Source organism: Halichoerus grypus, chromosome 14, assembly GCF_964656455.1.
Source record: "Halichoerus grypus chromosome 14, mHalGry1.hap1.1, whole genome shotgun sequence".
NCBI classification, from domain to species: domain Eukaryota; kingdom Metazoa; phylum Chordata; class Mammalia; order Carnivora; family Phocidae; genus Halichoerus; species Halichoerus grypus.
In genome coordinates, this window is record NC_135725.1 from 11932749 (window position 1) to 11955730 (window position 22982).

At 48.8% G+C, this 22982-nt stretch overlaps 1 protein-coding gene across 3 annotated transcripts in view; it reads right to left on the minus strand.

Moving 5' to 3' along the window:
* Positions 1-22982, minus strand: part of APBA1 (amyloid beta precursor protein binding family A member 1) — a 197884-nt gene that overhangs the window by 53873 nt on the left and 121029 nt on the right. For all 3 annotated transcript variants that reach the window (XM_036117893.2, XM_036117892.2, XM_036117891.2), the window contains exon 2: positions 18584-19857. In XM_036117893.2, coding sequence (XP_035973786.1) covers positions 18584-19789 — 1206 coding nt within the window. In that variant the 5' untranslated portion in view covers positions 19790-19857. The remainder of the gene's footprint in view (positions 1-18583; positions 19858-22982) is intronic.

Genomic DNA, 22982 nt, shown 5'->3' on the forward strand with positions numbered 1-22982 from the left:
ATCTGGGACTGAATTATTTAGTAATTAACCATGTCCCCATCAAATTCATACATCAAAACCCTAGCCTCCAGGGGGATAGTATGAGGAGATGGGGCCTTTGGGAGGTAATTAGGTCCTCTCTCTCCTCTTCACCATGCGAGAACATGGTTAGAAGACCGCCATCCACAAACCAGGAAGGGGGTGGGGTCTACACCAGAAGCTAGGGGTGCTGGCACTCCGCTCTCAGACCTCCCAGGTTCCAGAACTGTGACAAGTACACTTCTGTTGTGTAAGCCCCCCAGCCTATGGTATCTTTCTTACGTAGCAACACAAACTGACTAAAATAACCAGACACCTTTCACTAAGTACCTATTGACTCTCATTTTATTTTTTTGTACTGAAATGACTCTCATTTTAAAATACCACTTTAACAAGCTCTGAGCAAGTCATTCCTCGATTCAAAAACTGTAGTGGTTCCTGCTTGTGTTTAGAATAAATCCTAGGGGCACCTGGGTGGCTCAGTCGGTTAAGGGTTCAACTCTTGATTTCAGCTCAGGTCATGATCTCAGGGTCATGGTCTCAGGCTCTGCGCCCAGCCTGGAGTCGGCTTGAGATTCTCTCTCTCCTCTCCCTCTGCCCCTTTCCTGCTCGTGCATGCGCGTGCTCTCTAAACAAACGAAATCTTAAAAAAAAAAAAAAAAAGAAGAAATCCTAGACTCTTTATCTTGGCACTTAAGGCACTCCAAGATTTGGCTTAATTTCTTCACCATTTTCCCCTCCCAGTTCTCTAAAATCAAGCCAAACTGAGCTGTTTTCTGTTTCTCCTATAGAATCTGAGTGTTTTGGGGCAATGCCTTTGTTCATGCTCTTGTCTGAAGCACACATGTCCACCAGTCTCCAAAGGCTCATTTCCAATGTTACTTCTTTTGTGAAATCTTTCCTATTCTCTGGAGTGAGCAGAAGCCCTCTCCTATGAGACCTGCTTGGGTTTTATTGGTGCCATTCTTCTGGACATCACTTTCTCCCTTAGGTTTTATTAAAATATAATACTATAGGATAGTTTAATTACAATACTTTATTTTTAAAAAGATTTTTATTTGAGGGCGAGAATGCTGGGGGGGAGGGGCAGAAGGAGAGGGAGAAGCAGGCTCCCCGCTGAGCAGGGGAGCGGGGCTGATCCCAGGACCCCAAGATCATGACCTGAGCCGAAGGCAGATGCTTAACCAACTGAGCCACCCAGGCGGCCCCTACAATACTTCAATAAGCACTATGAAGGCAGGACGTGTGATTCATTAATTTTTTCTTCTCTAAGAGCTTAATACAGGTTCTCCATAAAATATACAATAGGAGTTCAATAAATGTGTTGAGCATACGGAAGGATGCACGCAAATCAGTCTTTTTGTACCAGAAGAGAAAGGAAACACAAAATACGTTTATACACAGAGTTAGTTCTGAACCCATGGAGCATTGCCCTTACGTGCTCACACGGATATCGGTACCCTGGTGCAGATCACTGATTCTTGATCATGGTCTGACTCCTTCCTTGTCAGACATTGCTTGCAAATCATGCATCCTCATGTGATCAGAACAGTAACGTGGACACAGCAAGAACAAGTGCTCTTAAAGGTAGCATTTCATACAGACTGTAATCAAGCAGCTGGACATTCAATTCCTTACCAGCCTGAACATTCTGGTTCTATATGGAATTTTAAGGGTGTGGTTACCTGCAGTGGGTTATGGTACCTACTCCACTCCTTTTGGTAAACTTCTGTTTTGGGACCTGTGTGGGGCTTCTCTAGTTCCAGCATCCCTGAATAGCTTTCCTACTATGCATCTTGGTTTATCCAGCTTTATCCCCTCTCTCAAATAAATGTACATTGTTTTCCTTACTGATTTAAGTTGTTTTAAATTAACCTTATTCCATGTTAGATTTATAAAAAAAAAAAACAAATACGTGATTAGCTTTTTCTTGCTCCAAGATGTGTTTGTGCTTTTGAAAACTGAAACTGGTTAAGAAATCCGTAATTATTCACTCTCAATTCGAACTATATTATCAATGCACATTTCTGTTTCCTTAATGTGAAGTAGGAAAGTTGGCATAGGCATTGTAAGGGCATAATTATGTCATTAAAAGGATAATAGCCTGGGCCTAATGAAGTGTTTTATATACACATTTATAATGGATTCAATTAATACCAACCGAACATTTTGAAATAACTGTCAGTTAAAATATTCTAGCCATTTCCACTCTCTGTTTTCCCACAGGGGATGGGGGTGCTCCCAGACCCGAGTCCTTGCAATAATGGCAAGACCTGGGCCACCTTGAACCTCAGAGAGCCTTGCACTGAAGCAGTCTCCTCACACAGAGGTGCTCTCACTGTCCACAAATAATTCATTTTATCATCCAAAGGGCCCTAAGCTTCTGAAGCCCCGATCTCAGATGATTTAAAACAAAACAAAACACCAGGTTAACTATTAACCAGTCATTGTTATCTTCCGAGATCACTTACCAGCTGAGAAAGCCGATCTGGAAACACAGGTTATGTTACCCTTTGAAAGGGCCTCACTGTATGTGTGGGAAATGCATGGCACTGTGTGATGGACAAATAGGGGAAACTATGTCTCATTTCCCCATTGGGGTCCTGCACTACCTTTCCCAGACCTCCGGACCTGAGTTCCGTAAGAGGAAAAAACCACAGTCACTTTTAGTTTATATAAGGAGATGTGGCTAAGAGCGCATCATTTGCTGAAATGACACATTACCTGCTAAGAACAATACCGGCTGCCATTTACGGAAGGCTTCCTATGCACCCGGCCCCGGACAGGGTACACGATGCCCATTAACTCATCTGGCAAAGCCGTTCCTAGTGTGCAAGGCACCAAGCTCACTCGTCATCAGCATCGTGGAAGCAAAAGACACAACGCAGAGAACAGAATTGGAGGCGACAGTGCCCAGAGCAGCTCATTTATTACAACACGGTGCTGATGGAGAGAAAGTGAAGAGCCTGGCATCCTTCTACATGATCAAGTGGCCTCCTCTCTCTACAGGTCATCTTGAACTTCCAAGCAACAGGCAAACCCGACTACGTTTCCTCCCACCCTGGGTACTGCCCACTCTCCTCATCCCTCCTGTTCTGCTCCCCTACTCCTAGTATGGAGGGACGCACAGAGGATTTACAGTCTGACAGCCCCAGGAGAGGAAAACCGGGAGCAGAGACGCAAACGTCATTCTGAAGCCCTTAGGAGCCACCTACCTCTTCTTCGTGACACTCAAATTGGTACATCCAAAAATTCTCCATCTTTCCAGGTGCAACTTGGGGAGCAGGGCCAGCCCTGGTGCATCCACTTGTGAGCTGAGGCTAACTCCTGACCTCAGGACCCAGTTGGTGGACTGTTTCCAGTGGTGTCAATAATGCAACTTGTAACAGGAGATGGGACCACCTCCCGGGGTGTCCGACGAGGCGTCCACATTAACCCCTTGGTGCCTGAAGGGCCCCTGCAGTCGTGCGTCACTGGTCGAGCCCCATCACCTGATGTTCGGGAGAAGGGGTTGGCCTACCCCTTCTGGCAGCAACGCCTACTATTTCTGGGGAAAATAAACTCGGTTCTGAGGTGCAAGCAGAAACTTTCACACACTCTAAACTCCGCTACGTTTATAGAACCTGTGAAAAAGCATCCAGCTCATGTGCAAAGAAGGGGTGGAGACTGGGAAAAGGGGGCTGTCTCCGAGCCTGCGCCAGAACGCACCTGGGCCTGTGTTGCGAGTTTAGAGGACACGGTGGCCATGCAGGGCCCACGTCTCTGGGGGTCGGGGCGCTGGGAGTGGACACCCGCCACTCCTTAGGTTCGCTGTGTGCCTTCGACATCCGTGCACTCTGAGTAAGGGCGGTATGGCCGGCGAGCCACACAAACACAAAAGAGAAAGCTGTGCCCAAGGCCAGTATGGTTTGACCCAAACCAACAGGTAATCCCAAACTGGGCTCAAGAGCCGGACCATAACCGCTGGCCCTCGGCAGAGTAAAGGAAGGTCATTACAAAGGCAGGTGGAACTGAACTGGAGGGAGCCCCTGGCAACAGGTGGGCAGGGTGGCTGTGAGGGCCGAAGGCAGGATACAGGCAGACCTCCCAGTGCCAATCTGCCTCTTAACAAGCCTTAGCAATGGGGAAGGACGTGGGTGCAAGAAAGACAAAAGGCACAGAACATCCAAGAGACTCAGCCTAAGAAATGGCTTCAGCCTGCCTTCTCACCAAACCCTTTATCACACATGCTGACAGGTCTCTGAGTCCACCTGTTTAGTTAGTGAGCCGTGATGGGGTCAACAGGTGGAAAAAAGAGAAGCAGAGGACCTGAACAATTCACAGCTGAAAACTCCACCCATGCGAAGCTGACAAGTCTCCTGTGCTGTGGACAACTCTGTGGGCCCGACTGGGAAACAGATGTCCTCTTGGCCTGTCCTCATGTTTCTGCCCACTCTGGCTGACAGTCCGACTGCTCTGATCATCCGGGTCAGTGCGATGCACTTCGTGTAGCTGTGAGTCCCCATTCAAGAAAGCCCCCTCCAAAATGCTAAGCAGTGGAGGACATATTCCTTCCTCATCTATAGCCCTGGGCATCTCTCACTTTCTTATTTCCATTAACTACTTAGAAGATAGAAAATCTCTGGGTGTTGATGCTCAAGTCCAGATCGAACACTCCCTACCTTTGGACTCTTCCCAACTCATGGGAGAAGCCATTTACCCCACTCTCACTCTTAAAAATGGCTTTGGTTTGGACTCATGAACCACTGAGGTCAGGCTGAAGCCATCAGAATCGTCCCTGCTGCTGTGGAAAGCTTCTAATGCATTCAGTTATTAAGCAGAGACCCACCATCACACGTGAGACTTAAAATCAGGCAAACCACAGAGAAATCCCCTAGGCCTTCTGGAACGTTACAGAAAGCATCTACACCTAGTGTCCTGCTGGCACAACAGAATTCAGAATTCTTTCCTCCCCTTCAGTGTTCAAACAGCACCTGAGACCTGCTTAATTATTCACCACTGCCTTCTCCATGCTTCATCAATAATAGATGACACCTATGATGGAAAACCACCCGCAGCAAGGTGGGGGTTGAGATGGGCACATAAAGCATCGGATCCACACGCCACACCTGAGGGAGAAGTTCGGGGGCCAGGATGAGAGCCAGCCTCAAGGGCTATTCTCTCCTGCATGGGTCTCTTAGCCCAACAAGACCTTTCAATTCTGTGCCTCTCAGCCTTTCCTGCATCGTGGCATACAGAGAAATGATAAATCCGTACAACACACTGGGTCAGCTGGAGAGGATCCAGAGCCCTGGGCTAAGGCTGCTGGGATGGAAGGCAACATGCCCAATGGCCTGCCCGGGTCATCCCCAACCCCAAAGGCCAGTGGGATCATCAGGACCCTAGTTGAAAGCTCTGCCTTAACTTATGAAGGAGACTTTACAGCAAATTCTTTTGACCCTGGCAGGCCCTTGAGAATAAAGTTACAATCCCCTGCTTGTGAGGAATCCCTGTGGGCATGCTTGTTCCTTCAGGACAATCCGTCCCGTGCCCCATTTCCACAGGCCCTCCTGAGTCCCAGCTTCCTCTGACGTGGCTGCCTGCCTCGCCTGTGTGCTGGCCCGCACAACCAGGTCCCTTCACACCTCTTCGGCTTCATGCTCTGTCGGTCACTTCAGGATCGGCCGATCTGCCTATCCTCAGCCAGACAACAAAACAGATAGGGCCGAGGAGGTGGGAATGGCTGACAAGGTCAGCTGGGGGCAGACAAGCCAGCAACTGCTGGGCCCTCAGGCTCGAAGCTCACTAGCTCTTTGCTGACCCAGGACAGACACACAATGTGGTAGGCAGACTTCTCAGAGGGACCCGTGAGCCCTATCTCCTGGTGTTCAGACCCTGTGTCATCCCCTCCCTAGGTAGGCAGCATGGGCTAGGGACTTAGTCTAAGCAATAAAATGCAGCAGAGGTGATGGGCTGTCCTGTGATGACTGTGACATCAGCCTTGCTATCAGCCTCAGCGCCCTTATCTTGCTTGTGTTATCAAGCAAGCTGCCCTGCACGAGAGTGCCCATGGGGCGGAGAACCAAGATGCCTCTGGCCAGCAGTCAGCTGGGAACTGGGGCCCTCAGTCCTACAGCCCTTAAGAAGCTGAAGCCTGCCAACAAGCAAATGACCTTGGGAACACGTCTCTCCCCAGCGGTCGCAGCTCATTCTGGTTCACTAAGAAAATGAAGAATTGTGTAGTTTTGCGGCCAGACCCTATTTCTTGTTCACAGACGATGTCCTGATATAGCTGGTGTTTAATTAAACCCAAAAGGGTTAGCAGGGGAACAACTGCAACAACTCAGCCCAATCATTTTATGGCACTTTGCACGGCAGACGGTTGGGAACACATTTATTCCTTTGACATCACCCATCGAGAGGAAAGTTTCCTCTCGGTCTCTGAGGTCTGCTTGGGGAAACATGCTGGGGCCCGTTTTTGCTCTCCTGGCAGCAGATCCTTTGTTCTAAGGTTATAATTCTGGGTAAGTTTCTGGGATGTTGACCTGGAGGGTCTGCCAGCCCCCTTTTTCTGAACATATAAAGGAACAAAGTTGGTTTTGACAGCCAACACTGGGATGCATACCCTTCCATAGCAGGCCAGGAGGATACTGAGATATGGAGGCTTCGAGTCTAGTCCTTTCCAGGCCACAAACGGGGACAGAATAGAGCTAACTCTTCCAGGTCAGTGTTCCCCCCATCCCTCCCCATCACTACTCCCTGCCCCACATACCAAGAATACACTGCTTCCAGCCAGGGATTGATCCACGTGGGGGAAATCAGGCCCCCAAAGAACGTATATTCATCCTAAAGTCTGTCTACTTGACTTCAGATCCTATTTCTACTCCATCCCTTGCTATCCAGATCCTGAAAAAACTACGGCTGGCCAGAACTCCCGGAGGAGGTGAGGATCGGCAGGAGGAAACCCCTCAGTTAAAAATACACCTTACGAGGAACCCTTCACGAAAAGAGACTCCTTCCCAGCCACATGCAGAAGAATGAAACTGGACCATTTCCTTACACCACACACAAAAATAGACTCCAAATGGTTGAAAGACCTCAATGTGAGACAGGAGTCCATCAAAATCCTAAAGGAGAACACAGGCAGCAACCTCTTCTACCTCAGCCGCAGCAACTTCTTCCTAGAAACATCGCCAAAGGCAAGGGAAGCAAGGGCAAAAATGAACTATTGGGACTTCATCAAGATAAAAAGCTTTTGCAAAGCAAAGGAAACAGTCAACAAAACCAAAAGACAACTGACAGAATGGGAGAAGATATTTGCAAATGACATATCAGATAAAGGGCTAGTAGCCAAAATCTATAAAGAACTCATCAAACTCAACACCAAAAGAACAAAGAATCCAATCAAGAAATGGGCAGAAGACATGAACAGACATTTTTCCAAAGAAGACATCCAAACGGCCAACAGACACATGAAAAAGTGTTCAATATCGCTCGGCATCAGGGAAATCCAAATCAAAACCTCAATGAGATACCACCTCACACCAGTCAGAATGGCTAAAATTAATAAGTCAGGAAATGACAGATGTTGGCGGGGATGCGGAGAAAGGGGAACCCTCCTACACTGTTGGTGGGAATGCAAGCTGGTGCAGCCACTCTGGAAAACAGTATGGAGGTTCCTCAAAAAGTTGAAAATAGAGCTACCATATGATCCAGCAATTGCACTCCTGGGTATTTACCCCAAAGATACAAAAGTAGGGACCCGAAAGGGTACGTGCACCCCGATGTTTATAGCAGCAATGTCCACAATAGCCAAACTGTGGAAAGAGCCAAGATGTCCATCAACAAATGAATGGATAAAGAAGATGTGGTATATATATACAATGGAATATTATGCAGCCATCAAAAGGAATGAGATCTTGCCATTTGCAACAACGTGGATGGAACTGGAGGGTATTATGCTGAGCGAAATAAGTCAAACAGAGAAAGACATGTATCATATGACCTCACTGATATGAGGAATTCTTAATCTCAGGAAACAAACTGAGGGTTGCTGGAGTGGGGGGTGGGGTGGGAGGGATGGGGTGACTGGGTGATGGACACTGGGGAGGGCATGTGCTCTGGTAAGCGCTGTGAATTGTGCAAGACTGTTGAATCTCAGATCTGTACCTCTGAAACAAATAATGCAATATATGTTAAGAAAGAAAAAAAGAAGAAGAAGAATGTAGCAGGAGGGGAAGAATGAAGGGGGGGGAATCGGAGGGGGAGAAGAACCATGAGAGACGATGGACTCTGAAAAACAAACTGAGGGTTCTAGAGGGGAGGGGGGTGGGAGGATGGGTTAGCCTGGTGATGGGTATTGAGGAGGGCACGTTCTGCATGGAGCACTGGGTGTTATGCACAAACAATGAATCATGGAACACTATATCTAAAACTAATGATGTAATGTACGGGGATTAACATAACAATAAAAAAATTAAAAAAAAAAAAAGAAAAGAAAAGAGACTCCTTCCACTGCAGACCAGTTCTTTCACTTGCCCTTGTTAAGCATGACAATACAACCGCAAGGTCAACAGGATAAGATGTTGCTAACAAGTCTTAATGAATTAGCATGTGCACTTGACCTTGGTCAACAGTTTCTTAGCAACAGTCAAAAAAAGAAAAATCCATGAAGGCTGATGCTGATTTCAAGGCAGTGGGGAGAGGGAGAGGGGACAGGGAGGAGGCAAAGCCCAGATGCCTCTCCACCCTCATTATATCCTCTCAGAATTAAAGAAAAAAAAAAGTGGGCACAAAAGTGCACATGATCGGGGCAGGTGTTAACATCGGGCCCTCACTTCCCAGGATTTCGGCATTATTTCCTTCTTGGCAGGAGAGTGGCTGGTTTCTGACTAAGAAGTGTTAGTGCTCAAAAGTCTCCCTGCCTCAAAAGACTTGCTCCGATTGGTCTCTGGAATGGAGGACGCAGATAAAAGGCAAATGTTATCTGGAGGAGGGGGTGGTGCATGTTGCCATTATCCTTAATCAGCAGTCAGTCAGCCCTGGAAAACAAGGCGGATGGCCTGGCACAGCACAGCGCCGGGGGGTAGGCAGAGACCTCGGTCGCTGGGGATGCTGGGGGGGGCAGCGGGCAGCACAGAGAGGGCTCCCGTAGGGCTGAGCCCTGCAGGGAAAGCAAAGGGGAAGGCCGGCCCAGAGAAGGTGAAGGAGGGCTGCTGCAGCCAAGTCCCTCCAACTCCCCGTCTGCCAATGGCCAATCCTAAATGCTTAGTGAGCTCTCACCTATGATGGCAATGAAGGCACCGCCCTTGTGATTCTTCACATTTCGGAGAGGACTCTGTGTCCGCGAAACCACGTTCTGTCGCCGTCGCTCTGGGGGATAAATCTAACTCACTGTGCTGATGAGGAAGAAAGCAGGTGACCAACTCAAGGTAATCGCGGCAGGTCGAAGATTTACACGTAACGAACGCTTCCTGGGGCTCCGTGTGTGTGACGTGCTCGTGCCCCAGGGGATACGACACGGTGCCTTCCGGGGCCGATGGTGAATGACAGAGGCAACAGGCCAATGCTAGCAAGACGAGGAGGAAGTAAGACAGTAAAGAATCAAGTGCTAAACTGTATGCCTCAGTTTAAGTGGGTGGCTACCAATTTCCACCAGACCTCAGAAATACCGATGCCAAGACCCAACCTCCAGAGATTCTCATCAGGAAGCTTGGAATCTTGGGACTCATGTGCGTAGAGAGTGGGGCCTCGACTCTACTGAACAGGACCATGATCTGGACAGAAGGGAGAGCCTGTGTGGTCAGGTGGGTGGCACAGGGGCAAGTTTGGGTAAAGAGAAGTAGATCTGGAATTTGTAAATGCAAGGCCAACGAGTAAGGTGAGCCCAGGCGATGGCGGGGGGTGGGTGGGAATCCTTATGTGCCAAAGGAGCCATCTAGTCTCAGTCCAGCAGGGTCTGTCTAGCCAGGCCTGGAATTTACACCAAGAAATTACTTCCTGGAGGAAATCTCTTTGTCTTTGCCCAAGACAAAGGGAATCCGATGTCCAGGCTGATTTGCCCCCTTAAGCTCTGTGATATTTGTCAACAACTGTGAAAGGCAGGCTGAGGCTCTTGGGTCACATAACCCAGATATATTCACCTATTCTGTCTGGGAAACTGAGGCCCAAATGTCCAGCCCAGCGCCAAATCTCCTTTGATCCATTAGCAGCCTTTTTGGTTTTTGGTGTCCCACTGGCAGGGCCTGATCAACTCAAGTTGTCCACTAGGCACACCCAGCAGGCAGCCGAGTGTGTTATCCCGACCTCCTCTCGACGGCCATTCTCAAGAAAGCGGCCACTGAAAATTGTGTTCCAAAGAAAGTGGGTTGAGAGACTCCATTCTGTATTAAGAACATGTAGCCAGTTACCCTTGTAATGGTCTCATTTCGAAGATGATCACGTCTATAGATAAATCATATTTCATAATTCCCCAGGACTACATGGGCCCAGGGTTTAATTAGGTTACAACAGAATTCAATTATCCATGATGTATCTGTTCCTCTCCCTGCACCTTCCCGTCGCCCTCCCCTATCCAGCCCCAATCCGCTTATCAGAAAATATCGAGAGTGCTCAGTTGGGGGGAGCCGACAATTTTTCTAAGGACTCCTGGGAAGTTTCCTGAGCCCCAATTTATTAAGGGATCACGACAGACACACCAACCATGGCCCTGTGCACTGCATTTCTATCTGGAAAGTGATAACCAATTTCTCTCTGGCGAAGTATTCTTTTCCTTCCTTGGTGCTTTTCCCTATTTCTCACCACAGCTTCACATAACCACTGACAAGCAAGACAATCCATTTTAAGAAGTTGAGAAAGATTCCTCCTAGGAGTGGGGTCAGGTGAAGAGAAAAAGATTGGAGCCTGGGGGTTAAAAAAAAAAAAAAATCAATCTTCTCATCACTTACTTTCATTCCACAGAGCACAAGGTCCAACCAGAGACCTTGCCTTCTGCTGTGCGGATCATCAGGCAAGTCTGCTTTGGTGATTCCAACACAGCAGTGGTCTGAGGTCAGCGGGGAGACACTTGCTCAGTCCTATAAACAAGGCCTCCCTGGACCAACTCTAAAGGTGAGTTAAATAATCAGAGACAATACTTCAAATCCAGGGGGAGAGAGTGAAAGCACACATTCTTCTACCTCCTTTTGTTTTTTTCATGATTGAAATGAATTATTTGCTCTCCAAAAGGGATTTCAAGGTCAACGCGAAGTTGTAACAGTAAGATCATTACACCTTTCCAAAAAATTACCCCAGTCAGATCAGGACCCTCACTGTTCATGGAAAAATGACTCCCTTTTTTTGTTACTGACGACTAAGTACTAATACTTAGAGCATTACTCCCCATCGGCAGGGAAAGGACAATTTGCTGGTGATCCTATGTTGCAGGATGGGCCACGGAACGTACTCTGGTAAAGGAAGGCATCTTGAACACATTTCATTTTTAAGATAAAAACCATTAACCTAGGGGCACCTGGGTGGCTTAGTCAGTTAAGCATCCAACTCTTGATTTCAGCTCAGGTCATGATCTCAGGGCCCTGAGATCAAGCCCCAAGTTGGGCTTTGCCCTCAGTGTGCGGAGTCCGCTTGGAATTCTCTCTCTCCCTCACCTCTGCCCCTTCCCCCTCAAATAAATAAATAAAATCTTTAAAAAAAAAAAAAACAAACAAACAAACCTCGCTAAGAACATAAACCCGAGGAGGAGTCAGCCCCTCCACATGTGACCTCAGCAAGCATCCTTCCCACTGCGGGTGTTAGTATTCCTGCCGCTCTCCTTCCCACATACGTTCAGGGGTTTCCAGGCCCTAAGCCCACTGTCAAGCCCACAGCTCCTGAACTCTTCAGGGTTTTCATTGCCCAGGTGCAAATTCATGTACCAATTCGGGTTCCTCAACCTTAAGTCGAACAGCCTCCACCTTGATCTGCTTTGTCCTTCTTCACTAAGAATGAGTGAATGATCTCTGAGTGATTCCAATCTTTTATATTTTTATTTATTTTTTTAGAAGATTATTTATTTGACAGAGAGAGAGAGCACAAGCAGGGGGGGCGGCAGGCAGCGGGAGAGGGAGAAGCAGGCTTCCCGCAGAGCAGGGAGCCCGACGAGGGGCTCGATCCCAGCACCCTGGGATCATGACCTGAGCTGAAGGCAGACACTTAACCGACTCAGCCACCCAGGCGCCCTCCAATCTTTTATATTTTTAATTTAAGGCAAAGAAACATATGAATATGGTTTGAAAAGTCTAGCTTTTGGCAAAAACTGAAGTCCGTTTCCCTCTTCCTCCTCCCTCCATGGTCTCATTGCCAAGACTTTTAAGCATTCCTTCTGGTATTTACTTCCACATTCATAAACTGTGTGTTCACGCTGCCTCATCTTGGCTTTTCAGTTTTAGCCATTATTTCTTGGCATCTATAAAAGACTAGGATTTAGGGGCACCTGGGTGGCACATCTGGCTAAGTGTCTGACTCTTGGTTTCGGCTCAGGTCGTGATCTCAGGGTCGTGAGATCAATCCCTGTGTGGGACTCCACGCTCAGCGTGGAGTCGGCTTAGATTCTCTCTCCCTCTGTCCCTCCCCCTCACATGCTTTCTCTCTCTAAATTTTAAAAATCCTAAAAAAGAGACTAGGATTTACCTCTTTTACACTATACCTTCTTTTATCCTTCCAATATTATATTTTTTGGTTAATCAATATTCAGTGTATTCTGAAGACTGTGCATATGCTCCTTCCTGCCGAAACACATGCATTATAGGATTGCATTTCCTGCCTGTGGAACAATTGTTTGTGAGGCAAATAACTGCCCTGTTTTTCTATTTGCTTAGTTTTCTGTGTACTGATCAATAATTTATGCCAAACTCTGCTAAAACACTCGAAGATTCCTCTCGGTACAAATATATGAGGAAATCTCTCACTTCCACCCTTTCTGAAAGCCCTCCAGGCTCTGGTCCACACTGGACTGACTGATGCCTTGTCCCTCCACACAGCTGTCACCTGGGATCTCCTTCCCCACCACCCTCGGAGTCCCTCTGTCTCCTTCCCGCGGGGGATCCTCCGTTTCCCAGAGCTCTCATCTTCTTTCTCGATTTATGCTCCCATTTTGGGGGAGCAATCCTCTAGCAGCCCCCGGAGAAAAGGTGCACAGAAGGTAAGTTTTCTGGGACCCTGTGTATCTGAAAACATCTTTATTCCACCTTCACACTCAACTGGAAACCAGATCTCCCAGTGTCCAACGTCGCTTTTGAGAAGACCAACACCACTGGGATTCCTTTGTAACCTGTTTCTAGCTCTTGGCAAGCCTGCAGGATAATCTCTTCCTCCCGCCTGTTCTGAAATTTCTGCGGGCCTTTTTTTTTTTTTTTACTTCATCGTTCTAGGCACCCAGGGGAAATCTTTGCACCAGGTAAATCTCATGTCTTTTGGTTCTAGGAAACAATTTTTCATAATTTCTCCATTTTATCTGTTTTCCTATTTCCTTTTCATCCTTTTGCCTTCATTGTTCTACTTAAAGATTCCCTCAACTTGTTCCCTTCTTACTGAGAGATTTAAAACATTTTAAATTTGTGCTGTCACATTTTCTAGTTAAAAAATTGGGGGGGGATTTTTTTTTTTTTTAAGATGGCATCCTGGTCTAATTTATTAGCTCCCTTACCTCCCCCTTTCTGAGGAATAGGAAGTGTTTTACAGTTTTCTCCTGCTCTGAGCATGGCCTTTATTTCTTCAAGTTCCTCTTCCCATTTGTTTTGTGTTTTTGCCATTCATATAGACGTTCTTCAGATGTTTGGTGGTCCTTGGGTGTCCACGCGTATTTAACAGTGGGTCCCCAAAAAGCCCACTGGAAGCTTCACGAGAGGCAGTAATCTTCACTGTGGAGTGATCAGGTGGGGCCCCAGGTGTTGGGTTTGGAAGCCCCCAAACATGAGCATCTGTACGTATCTGCTCTTGGGCCTGTTTCCTCAGAGAGGAATCCTCCAACCTCCCGCACGGGGCCGGGGGGCGGGGGGTGGGGGTTGTGGTCTAAGCCTGACAGCTAAGAATTCTACAGCCTTCTCACAGCCTCACTGCTGAGTAGGCCCCTGTTCCATAAGGAGCCTCATTCCCATTTTCAGCTGTGGCTAGTGTCCCCAGTTCCAGCATTTCTCTGAGTCACCCCTTCCCTACAGTCAACCTGCCACCTTCTGTGGGGCTGAGGGGGGAGTGGTAACCCAGGGCCCGGGCTGGAGAAGGAATCCAATGTCTCTGGTGACAGACTTTCAAACAATCTTTTTTTTTTTTTTTTTTTTGTAGCCAGACTCCTGCCGTCTGAGGTACGTGGTGTCTCAAATTCCTGAGCCTTTCTTGGAGATCCACAGCACCCCTCCTCACAGACAAATGGCAGAGTCAACAGAAACCTCCTCAGTGTTATTAGTCAGAATCGATCAGGCCAGGCTGTGGTAACAAGCACTCCAAATCCCCAAGGCTGAAAACGACAGAAGTGGATCCCTCTCTCATGCTACATGTCCCCCCAGGGTCATCAGGGAGCCCTGCTCATCATGGCCCCTTGGGACCTATGCGGACAGAGGCTCTGCTGTCTCGTGACCCTGCCATCTTAACATGAGGCTTCAGGGGGAGAAGCCTGCTCTGAGCTGCCCCTGCCCAGAAGCAGCACCACACATCACTGCTCCCGTTTCAGGGGCCATGCCTCACTTCCAGGGGCTGGGGAGGGGCAGTGCCGTCCTCCCCATGCTTGAAGGAAGAGGACAAATGGACATCCTGGGAAGCACCCCTGTCTACGGCAGCCGGTCACCACGCTGGTGTTCCAAAACTGTGTTGTTCTCTTCGACTGCTGGCTCTCGGTGCTTGCGGCTTTACACGTTTTTATTATCGTATTGTCATTTTAGCGTAGCTTTAGGAGAGAGCAGAGATAAACAGCATCTACACAACACCCCGCTCAAAGTAACCAAAACCCTCCAACCGCCACCGTATGCTTGCTCCTACCTCTCTCTGATTCCACCATGCCTCTCTTCTCCACTCGGAATGATTCTGTTGCCTAAAGAGAGGCTGGTAGGCCATGAAACTCTTCAGAACTAGTCATTCCTTAACGATATTTTCCCAGAAGGGGGTTGGGAGGTAGTTTTCAGATATATTTGGAAGAGAGAAGTCTTTAGCAGAAGCAAAGCACTTACAGGTCGTTACAGTTTCCAAAAACCAGTCATTTTCGATCAGTGCTCAGCTTCTAGTACATGCTCAGGTCCTGGCTAACAAGCAGTCCCATCTTCACGTTCACCCATTAACAAACGCCAGTCTGCTCCCAGTGTAGAGCAAAACACTGGCGTTCTGAGGGAATGAGAAGGGGCATTAAAAGCAGATGCAGCAAATCAGCAGTTATCGCCGGCAAGTGGTAATGCATGTGTTTTTTATTTCCCTCTAAGTGCTCACTGTAGCTTCTGATCATGCCATTTGTTGTTGTTGTTGTTGTTAGTTTTGTTTTTTTGAGAGAGAGAGAGAGAGAAACCTTGAGGGGGTGAGGAGGGGCAGAGGGAGAGGATCTTAAGCAGACTCCGAGCGCTGAGCATGGAGCCTGATGCAGGGCTCGATCTCACGACTCTGAGATCATGACCCTGAGATCAGCACCTGAGCTGAAATCAAGAGCTGGATGCTTAACCAACTGAGCCACCCAGGTGTCCCTGATCATGCCATTTGAAAATGCATTCCAAGGCTATTTCTCTAGGTCTGCTGACCATGACCAAGGGAAGACAGTCCCCTTTGCTAAAACCAGACCTGGGCTAATAAAGCATGTACCTTAGTCTCAAATCCACAGATTGTACAGGGTGAAACTGCCCTGATACATTTTTTCCCCCCCTGTGAATCAGTGGTTCTTAATCTTTTATATGCTGAAGAATCACAGGAAGAATTGACAAAATAAAACAAAGCAAACAAAAAAACATATCCCTTAGACATTCTAGTTTGGAAAAGGCAGTAATTTGTATTTTCAACAAGAACCTTCCAGACTGACCTCAGACCAGTTTAGCAGTGCTTTTTCATTTTCTACAACAGCATCCACAGAAAGAGCATTCAAGTAAATATTTTTTGATGCTGAGATGGAAATCAACAGAACGTACAGACTTGTATTTTTCCCTCATAATACCATCAAAGACGTAGGAAATGAAGGTCTTTACCATGAACACGGAAGGACAGATGAAATACAACTCCCAAATTCAAACAGCTTCCAACTGACTGGTGGAATATTTTAAAGCACAGATTTTGGGTTTTGCTTTGTAGTAACTCGTCATAACGTAGTAAGCCCTACTCACCAATCTCCCAGCATCAAGCTGAATATCTGCCAGTATGAATTTCTAAAGCATCACCTGATGTCCTATCATCAATTCCACCTTTTGAGTGAAACATCATGCAAGAGGTTTAAGTTGGTCTCCTAGTTCAAATGAATCAAAGCAAGCCCCAGCCCTAAGATAGGCTGTGCTGTGGGCTCATCGTGAGAGGCTGCAGCGACAACGGGGGGAAGCCGGGTTACGTCAAGGAGCTGGTGCGTGGAAGGAAGCTGAAGGAGGAAGCCAGCACCTGGACCTAATGCTCCTGCATCTTTTTCTCTGATGGATTTCCAAGGTTCTAAAAGGATGTGGAACTCGGCCTCTTGCCCGCTCCTTACCTTTGAAAACCTGCTCCATTTTCCCACTACATGTGCAAAATGCTGCATATTTCCCTCCTTGCCAGGAGGAACCTGGAGGCAGGTGGAGGTCAGGAAGAAATCTACATATGAGGGCACCTGTCTTACCTGTTCTACGAGAAGCCCGGACAACAGAGGAGAGACACGGAGCGTCGATGAACTAACTGACCCAATGCTGCCCCCTTGCTGGGGAGGACGCAGATCCTTTCCTCACCGGGTTTCCACCTCTCCTTATTAAGGGAGCCGGCGATTTAATTAGCTACTGGCAAATGTTGACTGTTACTTAAAGCGGAGGTGAATGATGCCTCTGACCTGCATAGCCCTTCACGGTTAAGTAGGATGAACAAAGAGCTTCCAGTAATGGCTTCTCACTCCAAAAGATATACTGAGAAGTAACCTGGTGCAATCACAGAAAGCAGAATTAAATCAAATTGAACCTCCTAGCCCTTCTTTTAGTCCAAGCTCCCATTTTAAATGAAATTATTCAAGAGAATGGAAAAGTGAGAGCGCAAAAGAATCTTGAACGCCAGGTGGCAGGGGCAAAGTTGTCTTCTTTATTTATTTTGAATGGACTGTGACACCCAAGCTTGCCATGTTATCAAATTTCTTTAGGTATTCCAAAAATGGAAAATAAAATGTTGGCAGAGGCAGCGATAGCTTTCTGTACCTCTTCCCGAGGAAGCACAACGAAGTTTTAAACCCCAGGCAGGTCTTTTGGGGAGAACGGTGCCCCGGGTCCACCAGAAATGAAAACTGAGCACTTAAACTAAAAGCCACAGTGAGACCCAGGGTGTCGGTGAAAAACCGCAGAGCCCCTGGCAGGAAAAAGCTCAGAAGGATCTCCTTGATATCCTCCGAGGACGCCACAAGGGTGGCTCCCATCCATTAAGGGGCTGCTTTAAGGCAGGGGTGCTCAAATTGTGGCCCCGCGACCAGCAGCATCAGCACCACCTCAAACCTGTTAGCTGACAGTGTTGGACTTCACCTGAGCCCTGTGAGTCCAGAAAACAACGAAGGTTAAGGAAACCTCCCCTACCCTTTTGTGCTCTGGAAATGGCTTCCTGCAAAGACCACCCCCTACCCATATGACTTACGGAAGACTCACAGGTGTCCCCTTTCTTTTACCTATGACAAGGCCAGACACAGACCCTCCAAATTCACCTTTGCCTGACGGTGATTAGCCGAACTGCCCAGAAGTCAGAACAAAATGTCTGCTAACCAATCTTCACCTGAACTTTTCTCCTGCCTCCAGGTCCTTGAACTTTTAGCCAGCCTACACCCCACATCCCCTCCTCAACCGGCCTCTGGAGAACAGGCTGACCTCGGGTTAAAACATAAGCTCTTTTGCAAGGCATTCAAGCCGGGCTTTCATCCCACTTCCCCACAACTCCTTCTTTCTAGTCCTGTTTACTCCTCCCTAGAAAGGAGACCCTCTTTTTGCCCAGCCCCAGAGACCCTTGCAGACCCTATAATCAGAGGTTCTCCTATTGCAATAGGGCCCATCCCCTGTTAAAAGAATACCTTTCTCCCCTTTGCAAAAAAAGCCTTCCCGATAAAGTCTCTCCTTGCACAATCCGGACTTGGTTTTTCTTGGACGTTAAAATTACAAGTTCTCAGGCCTCACCCCAGCCTTCTAAGTGAGAAACCGCTCCGGGCAGAGTTTGAGAACCAGCGATTTACAGCCATTCCTTCAAAGGGTCTGAAAAACGCGTTCCACACCTGAACTCCATCCCACCCGTGTTTCGCTCAGGGGCTCGTAAGCGCAAGCAGTCTCCGAGGCTCGCGGTGGACACGTTTTCAGCGTCCCCACAGACCACTAATCTCGTGAAGTCATTTCACCAGTGGCAAGCAAGTCCCCGCGCGGCGCTGGAGCCCGAACCCGCGCATACTTACATCTCCATCCACCGGCCTCTGGTCGTCACAATCCCTCGTGGGGCTAATGTCCTGGCGCATGACCCAGATAGGCTCTTTGGGCTCGTCGGGGGTGTAAGGCGAACGGATGGTCCTGGTTTTCACCTCCTCGATGGCCTCTTTGATGTCCTTGATGGCCAGCGAGATGGCGTCCCTTTTCTCCTTGCTGTATCGCTGGCCCGCCTCGCCTCCCGCCGTGCCCGCCGCCCGCTGCTGCCCCGCCACCGGCGCCTGCTGCCCGGGGCTGTCGGGGCGGCCCCCGCCCGGGGTGGGGGCGCGCTCCAGGTCCTGCTCGGCCTCCGGCATGTCCTCGGCCGCCTTGTCGAGGCTCTGCGAGCTCATGCTCTGCTTGACCTCGGCCACGATCTGGTCGATGTCCTCCTCCTGCTCGTAGCTGTCCATGCGCGGGTAGGGCGCGAACTCGGCCTCCTTCTCGGGGCTGTCGGACTCGCCGTCCGAGCGCTCGTCGTAGTGGTGCAGCCGCGCGCCCAGGGCCTCCTGGCGGTACGCGGCGGCCTCGTCGCGCTCCTGCTCGTACAGCCGCAGCCCGTCGCGCGCCTCCAGCTCGGGCGCGTCCCCGATCTCCTCGTACACGTGCTCCTGGAGGCCGCCGTAGTCGGCGTAGGGCTCGGCGTAGGGCTCGTCCTCGCCGCGGTGGAACAGCCGGTGCGTGTACACGTAGCCCGAGTAGGCGGCGTTCATCGCCTCCTCGTGCTCCAGCGAGTGGAAGTGCAGGTGGTTGGGCAGCGCTCGGCGGTGCGTGGCCTCGGCGTGCTCGGCCTCCGCCTGCTCCGTGTACTCCTCGGCCTCGGGCCGGTACTGCACGGCGTAGGCGCTCTCGTCCTCGGGGTCCTGGGCGCGCTCCGCGTCGTAGCCGTCGCGGGCCGCGGCGATCACGTCGCCCTCCGCCGTGTCCGTGTGGTTGTGGAAGCCGCTCTCCGTGCTGGCCGAGCGCGCCAGGCACTCCCCGCGCTCCTCTTCCTCCTGCGGCCCCGGCGGGGCGCGGAGGTCGTCGACGGCGCGCCCGCGCCCCGGGCGGCCCGCATAGCGCTGCTGCGGCGGCCGCCGCTGCCGCTGCTCCTCGTCCACCTCGGGGTGCTCCAGGTCGGCCTCCACCGACTCGTTCACCTCCCCGCCTGCCGCCTCGTCGGTCACCTCCACCTCCGCGGAGCCCTCCAAGTGGTTCATGGTGGGCGTCGGGCGGGCTGGGAGCGAGGCTGGGCCGGCTCACTGCGCTCTCATTTTGCTCCACGCGTCTGGGAAGACAAGAAGGGGAGGGGCTGTTAACGTGCTTCCGACCGTAGTTCTGAGCTGAGCACCCAGAGAAACCGAAAAAACAGCTGCTATTGATCCCTTCTGACTCCGGGTCAATTAAAAAATGGTTGCAAATTTCAACGCCGTCTGACAGCACATAGTGCATTTTCTTCCTTGCATGTATCGTAATTTGTAATTACATAGCTACTTGTCTAATTGCTTACTGGCTTTCTCCCTTCCCCACCCCTCAGACTGAGAGCCTCATGAGCGTTTTGTTCTGTCTCCATCATGCTTACTATTCAGGTTCCATTTCTGATGCACATGAATAAAGAGTACTACTAAATTGAATGGGCCAATTGACACATTTTCCATCTGCTAAGGGATAAATCTCTCCAAATTAAACTAGGATCCTAGCTACTTTAGAAACGGTTCTTTAAATAAATTTCAAGGGAAAAAATAACCTCGAAATGTTTTGAGCTCTTGCTGTCAATATAAACACGCAGCCTTTCGGAGGCAGGCTATCCACCATCAGAGGGTTCTTGTCCTATTATGACAGGCTCTGTTACCTTGGACAAGTGGCTTAATTTTCTGGACCTCCACGATGAGATCAGACTCATTGACTAAGGGCTGTTACACAGGGAAAAAAGACTCCGTGGTCGAGTAAGTTTGGGAAACGCTGACTTAAGAGTTGACTTTTCATTGTGAGTATTCAAGAGGGAAGACACATGATGTGGGGTTTCCTAAACTTGTGTGAGGAGGAAACCCTTTCCTAGAGGCCAGTGTTCTGACAAATCCACTTAAAGAAACACTCACTAGTGTACTTCCCCATATACCCTGGACCTAAAATTCTCTGATTCTATGAATTACCATTATAGCTGGTACTAGATATATGGAAATCATGGCTACTTTCTTAAAAATACGGGTATGTCTCTTCATCCATTTCCAGAGAAACTTGTAGCTAGAGATGGATTTGGTTTCAACCTCTCTCATTGTTGTTATCACAAAATAGCTTTACAGCATGATGCATCCAGTGTATGGAAATAGATACAAAAGATGTACAGAACAACAAATTGGGCGGGATCCCTATGATTTCAAGACACCTGTGGGAAATGCGTTCAACCCGTAAGTGTAGGCTTTTCTCATAGTGTTCTTTTGGAGAACCCACATTACGACTGGACAAAATGGATGGGAAGTGAACTCGTTAATGTACTAGGAGAAAGCTCCAAGAGGATCAGGGGCATTTGATTGACTCTCTAATATTGCAGTGGGCTATATTCTATTCAGCTCCCCACAACCACAGGAATTTCCTTCAAGCACTAGGACAATCCCAGTAGTAAAGGAAGGCATTTTGGAGCTTCCAGGTTCACCTTCAAGCAGAAATATCATCTTTCCACCCTTCTTTGGTGGACCCACCTCCATTCCCCCACTGCTGGCTGGCACACACTGGAAGAAAACAATTATGGTTTACTCGAGATGAACAATCCTAATTGCGTTCCTCCTTGGCAAGAGTCCCACTTCATACAAGTGAGATCCAGTCTCCTTTGAAAAATTGTGGCCTCCCCTCATTAACCCTTGAGAACAGTGACTCCGAGGAGGCATAAGAAAGTTTTCTAAAAGCAAGTATGAGGCTCCATTCAGACTTTGATGGATGGTTAATGCTTTGAACAGAAGAGGCAAGTGTTGGTGCTGAGGTCCCCCTGACTAAGTGGCCTCCATCATGGGAAATACAAAACAAATATTCAGTTCAATACAGCACATGGACAAGCAGACTCTACCCACATTTCCTTTATGAGGCCTCTCTGGAAAAGACAACAAATTAAACGTACACATCTCACTCCGATGGACACAAATCAAGTATTCACAGAGAGGGATACCGAACAGTGTTAGCAAGACAATAATAAGCATCCAAAGCATGTGAATGGCCAGCAGTTCATGATAACTATGTGCAGAATTGACCAAAACCCTGTCTACAGTGAAAATAGATTTTATTGATGAAAATCTACTGATACACGTATTAAAAAGAAGTTTTAGTTTAGGGGCACCTGGGTGGCCCAGTCAAACATCCAACTCCTGATTTCAGTTCAGGTCATGATCTCAGGGTTGTGAGATCGAGTCCCAGGTCAAGCTCCACACTTAAGATTCTCTCTCTGCTCACTGGTCCCCCCCCCCCCCCCAACTCCCATGCACATGGGCACACACACACACACTCTCTCTCTCTCTCAAAAAAGTTTTAGTTTATTCTGGGTTAAAATCGCTGTTTGACCAGCAAACAGTGCCCTCTAATAGAGCACTTACTGATTCAAAGGAAATGGGATTTCTCTGCATGTCCGAACACTAAATCATGATAAAGAAAGTTATAAGACGCACATTCTTTGGGGGAAAATACTGTTAAAATAATGGTGAACTGGTGAAACTGGTCCCTGACCCCCTTGGTCCAGCTCTAGCTCTGGGTTCTTGAGTCCTACTCCCTGCAAACCAAGCCCAAGAGCCCCATCACTCTGTCAGCCCCACCGCCACACTTCACCTGCGCCCCATGTTCTAACACCCCCAGCGCTGACCCGAACTGCCTTCCCTACTCTCAGCCTATTTTTCACCTATATTTGGTGACTCTTTCCTGTCTTTGGTGACTCTTTCTTGTCTTCCCCAGAGCAAGTTCACACTTGAGGACTGTCTATTATGTGCCAGCCTCCAGGCAATGTTCTAGGCACTGGGGCGGAGCGGTGACCGAGGAAGACAGGCTTCTCTGATTCATTAAGCCTCCGTTCTGATGCATGAGGTGGAGGGCAGGGGAGGGAGGTGAAGAAAAAGGAGAGGGGAACGGACGGTGACTATGTAAATAAACAAACGGGATAGCCCCAAATAGTGAAATGTCTTATGAAGAAAATAAGATGGTAAAGGCATAGCAAGAGACCAGGGAGGGGGGTTATGCACACAGTGGCCAGAGGAGGTGATGTGTGAGCTGGGGCCTGAACGATAAGGAAAGGGGCGGCCACATAAAAATCTGAGGGCAGGGCCATGAGGCAAGAGGGCACTTGCTCGGTTCAAGGGCAGAAGCAATGTTTGTGAGTGAGAAAGGGATGGTGTGGAGGGAGATGAGGGTGGGGAGATGGCAAGACCAGGCCTGGTA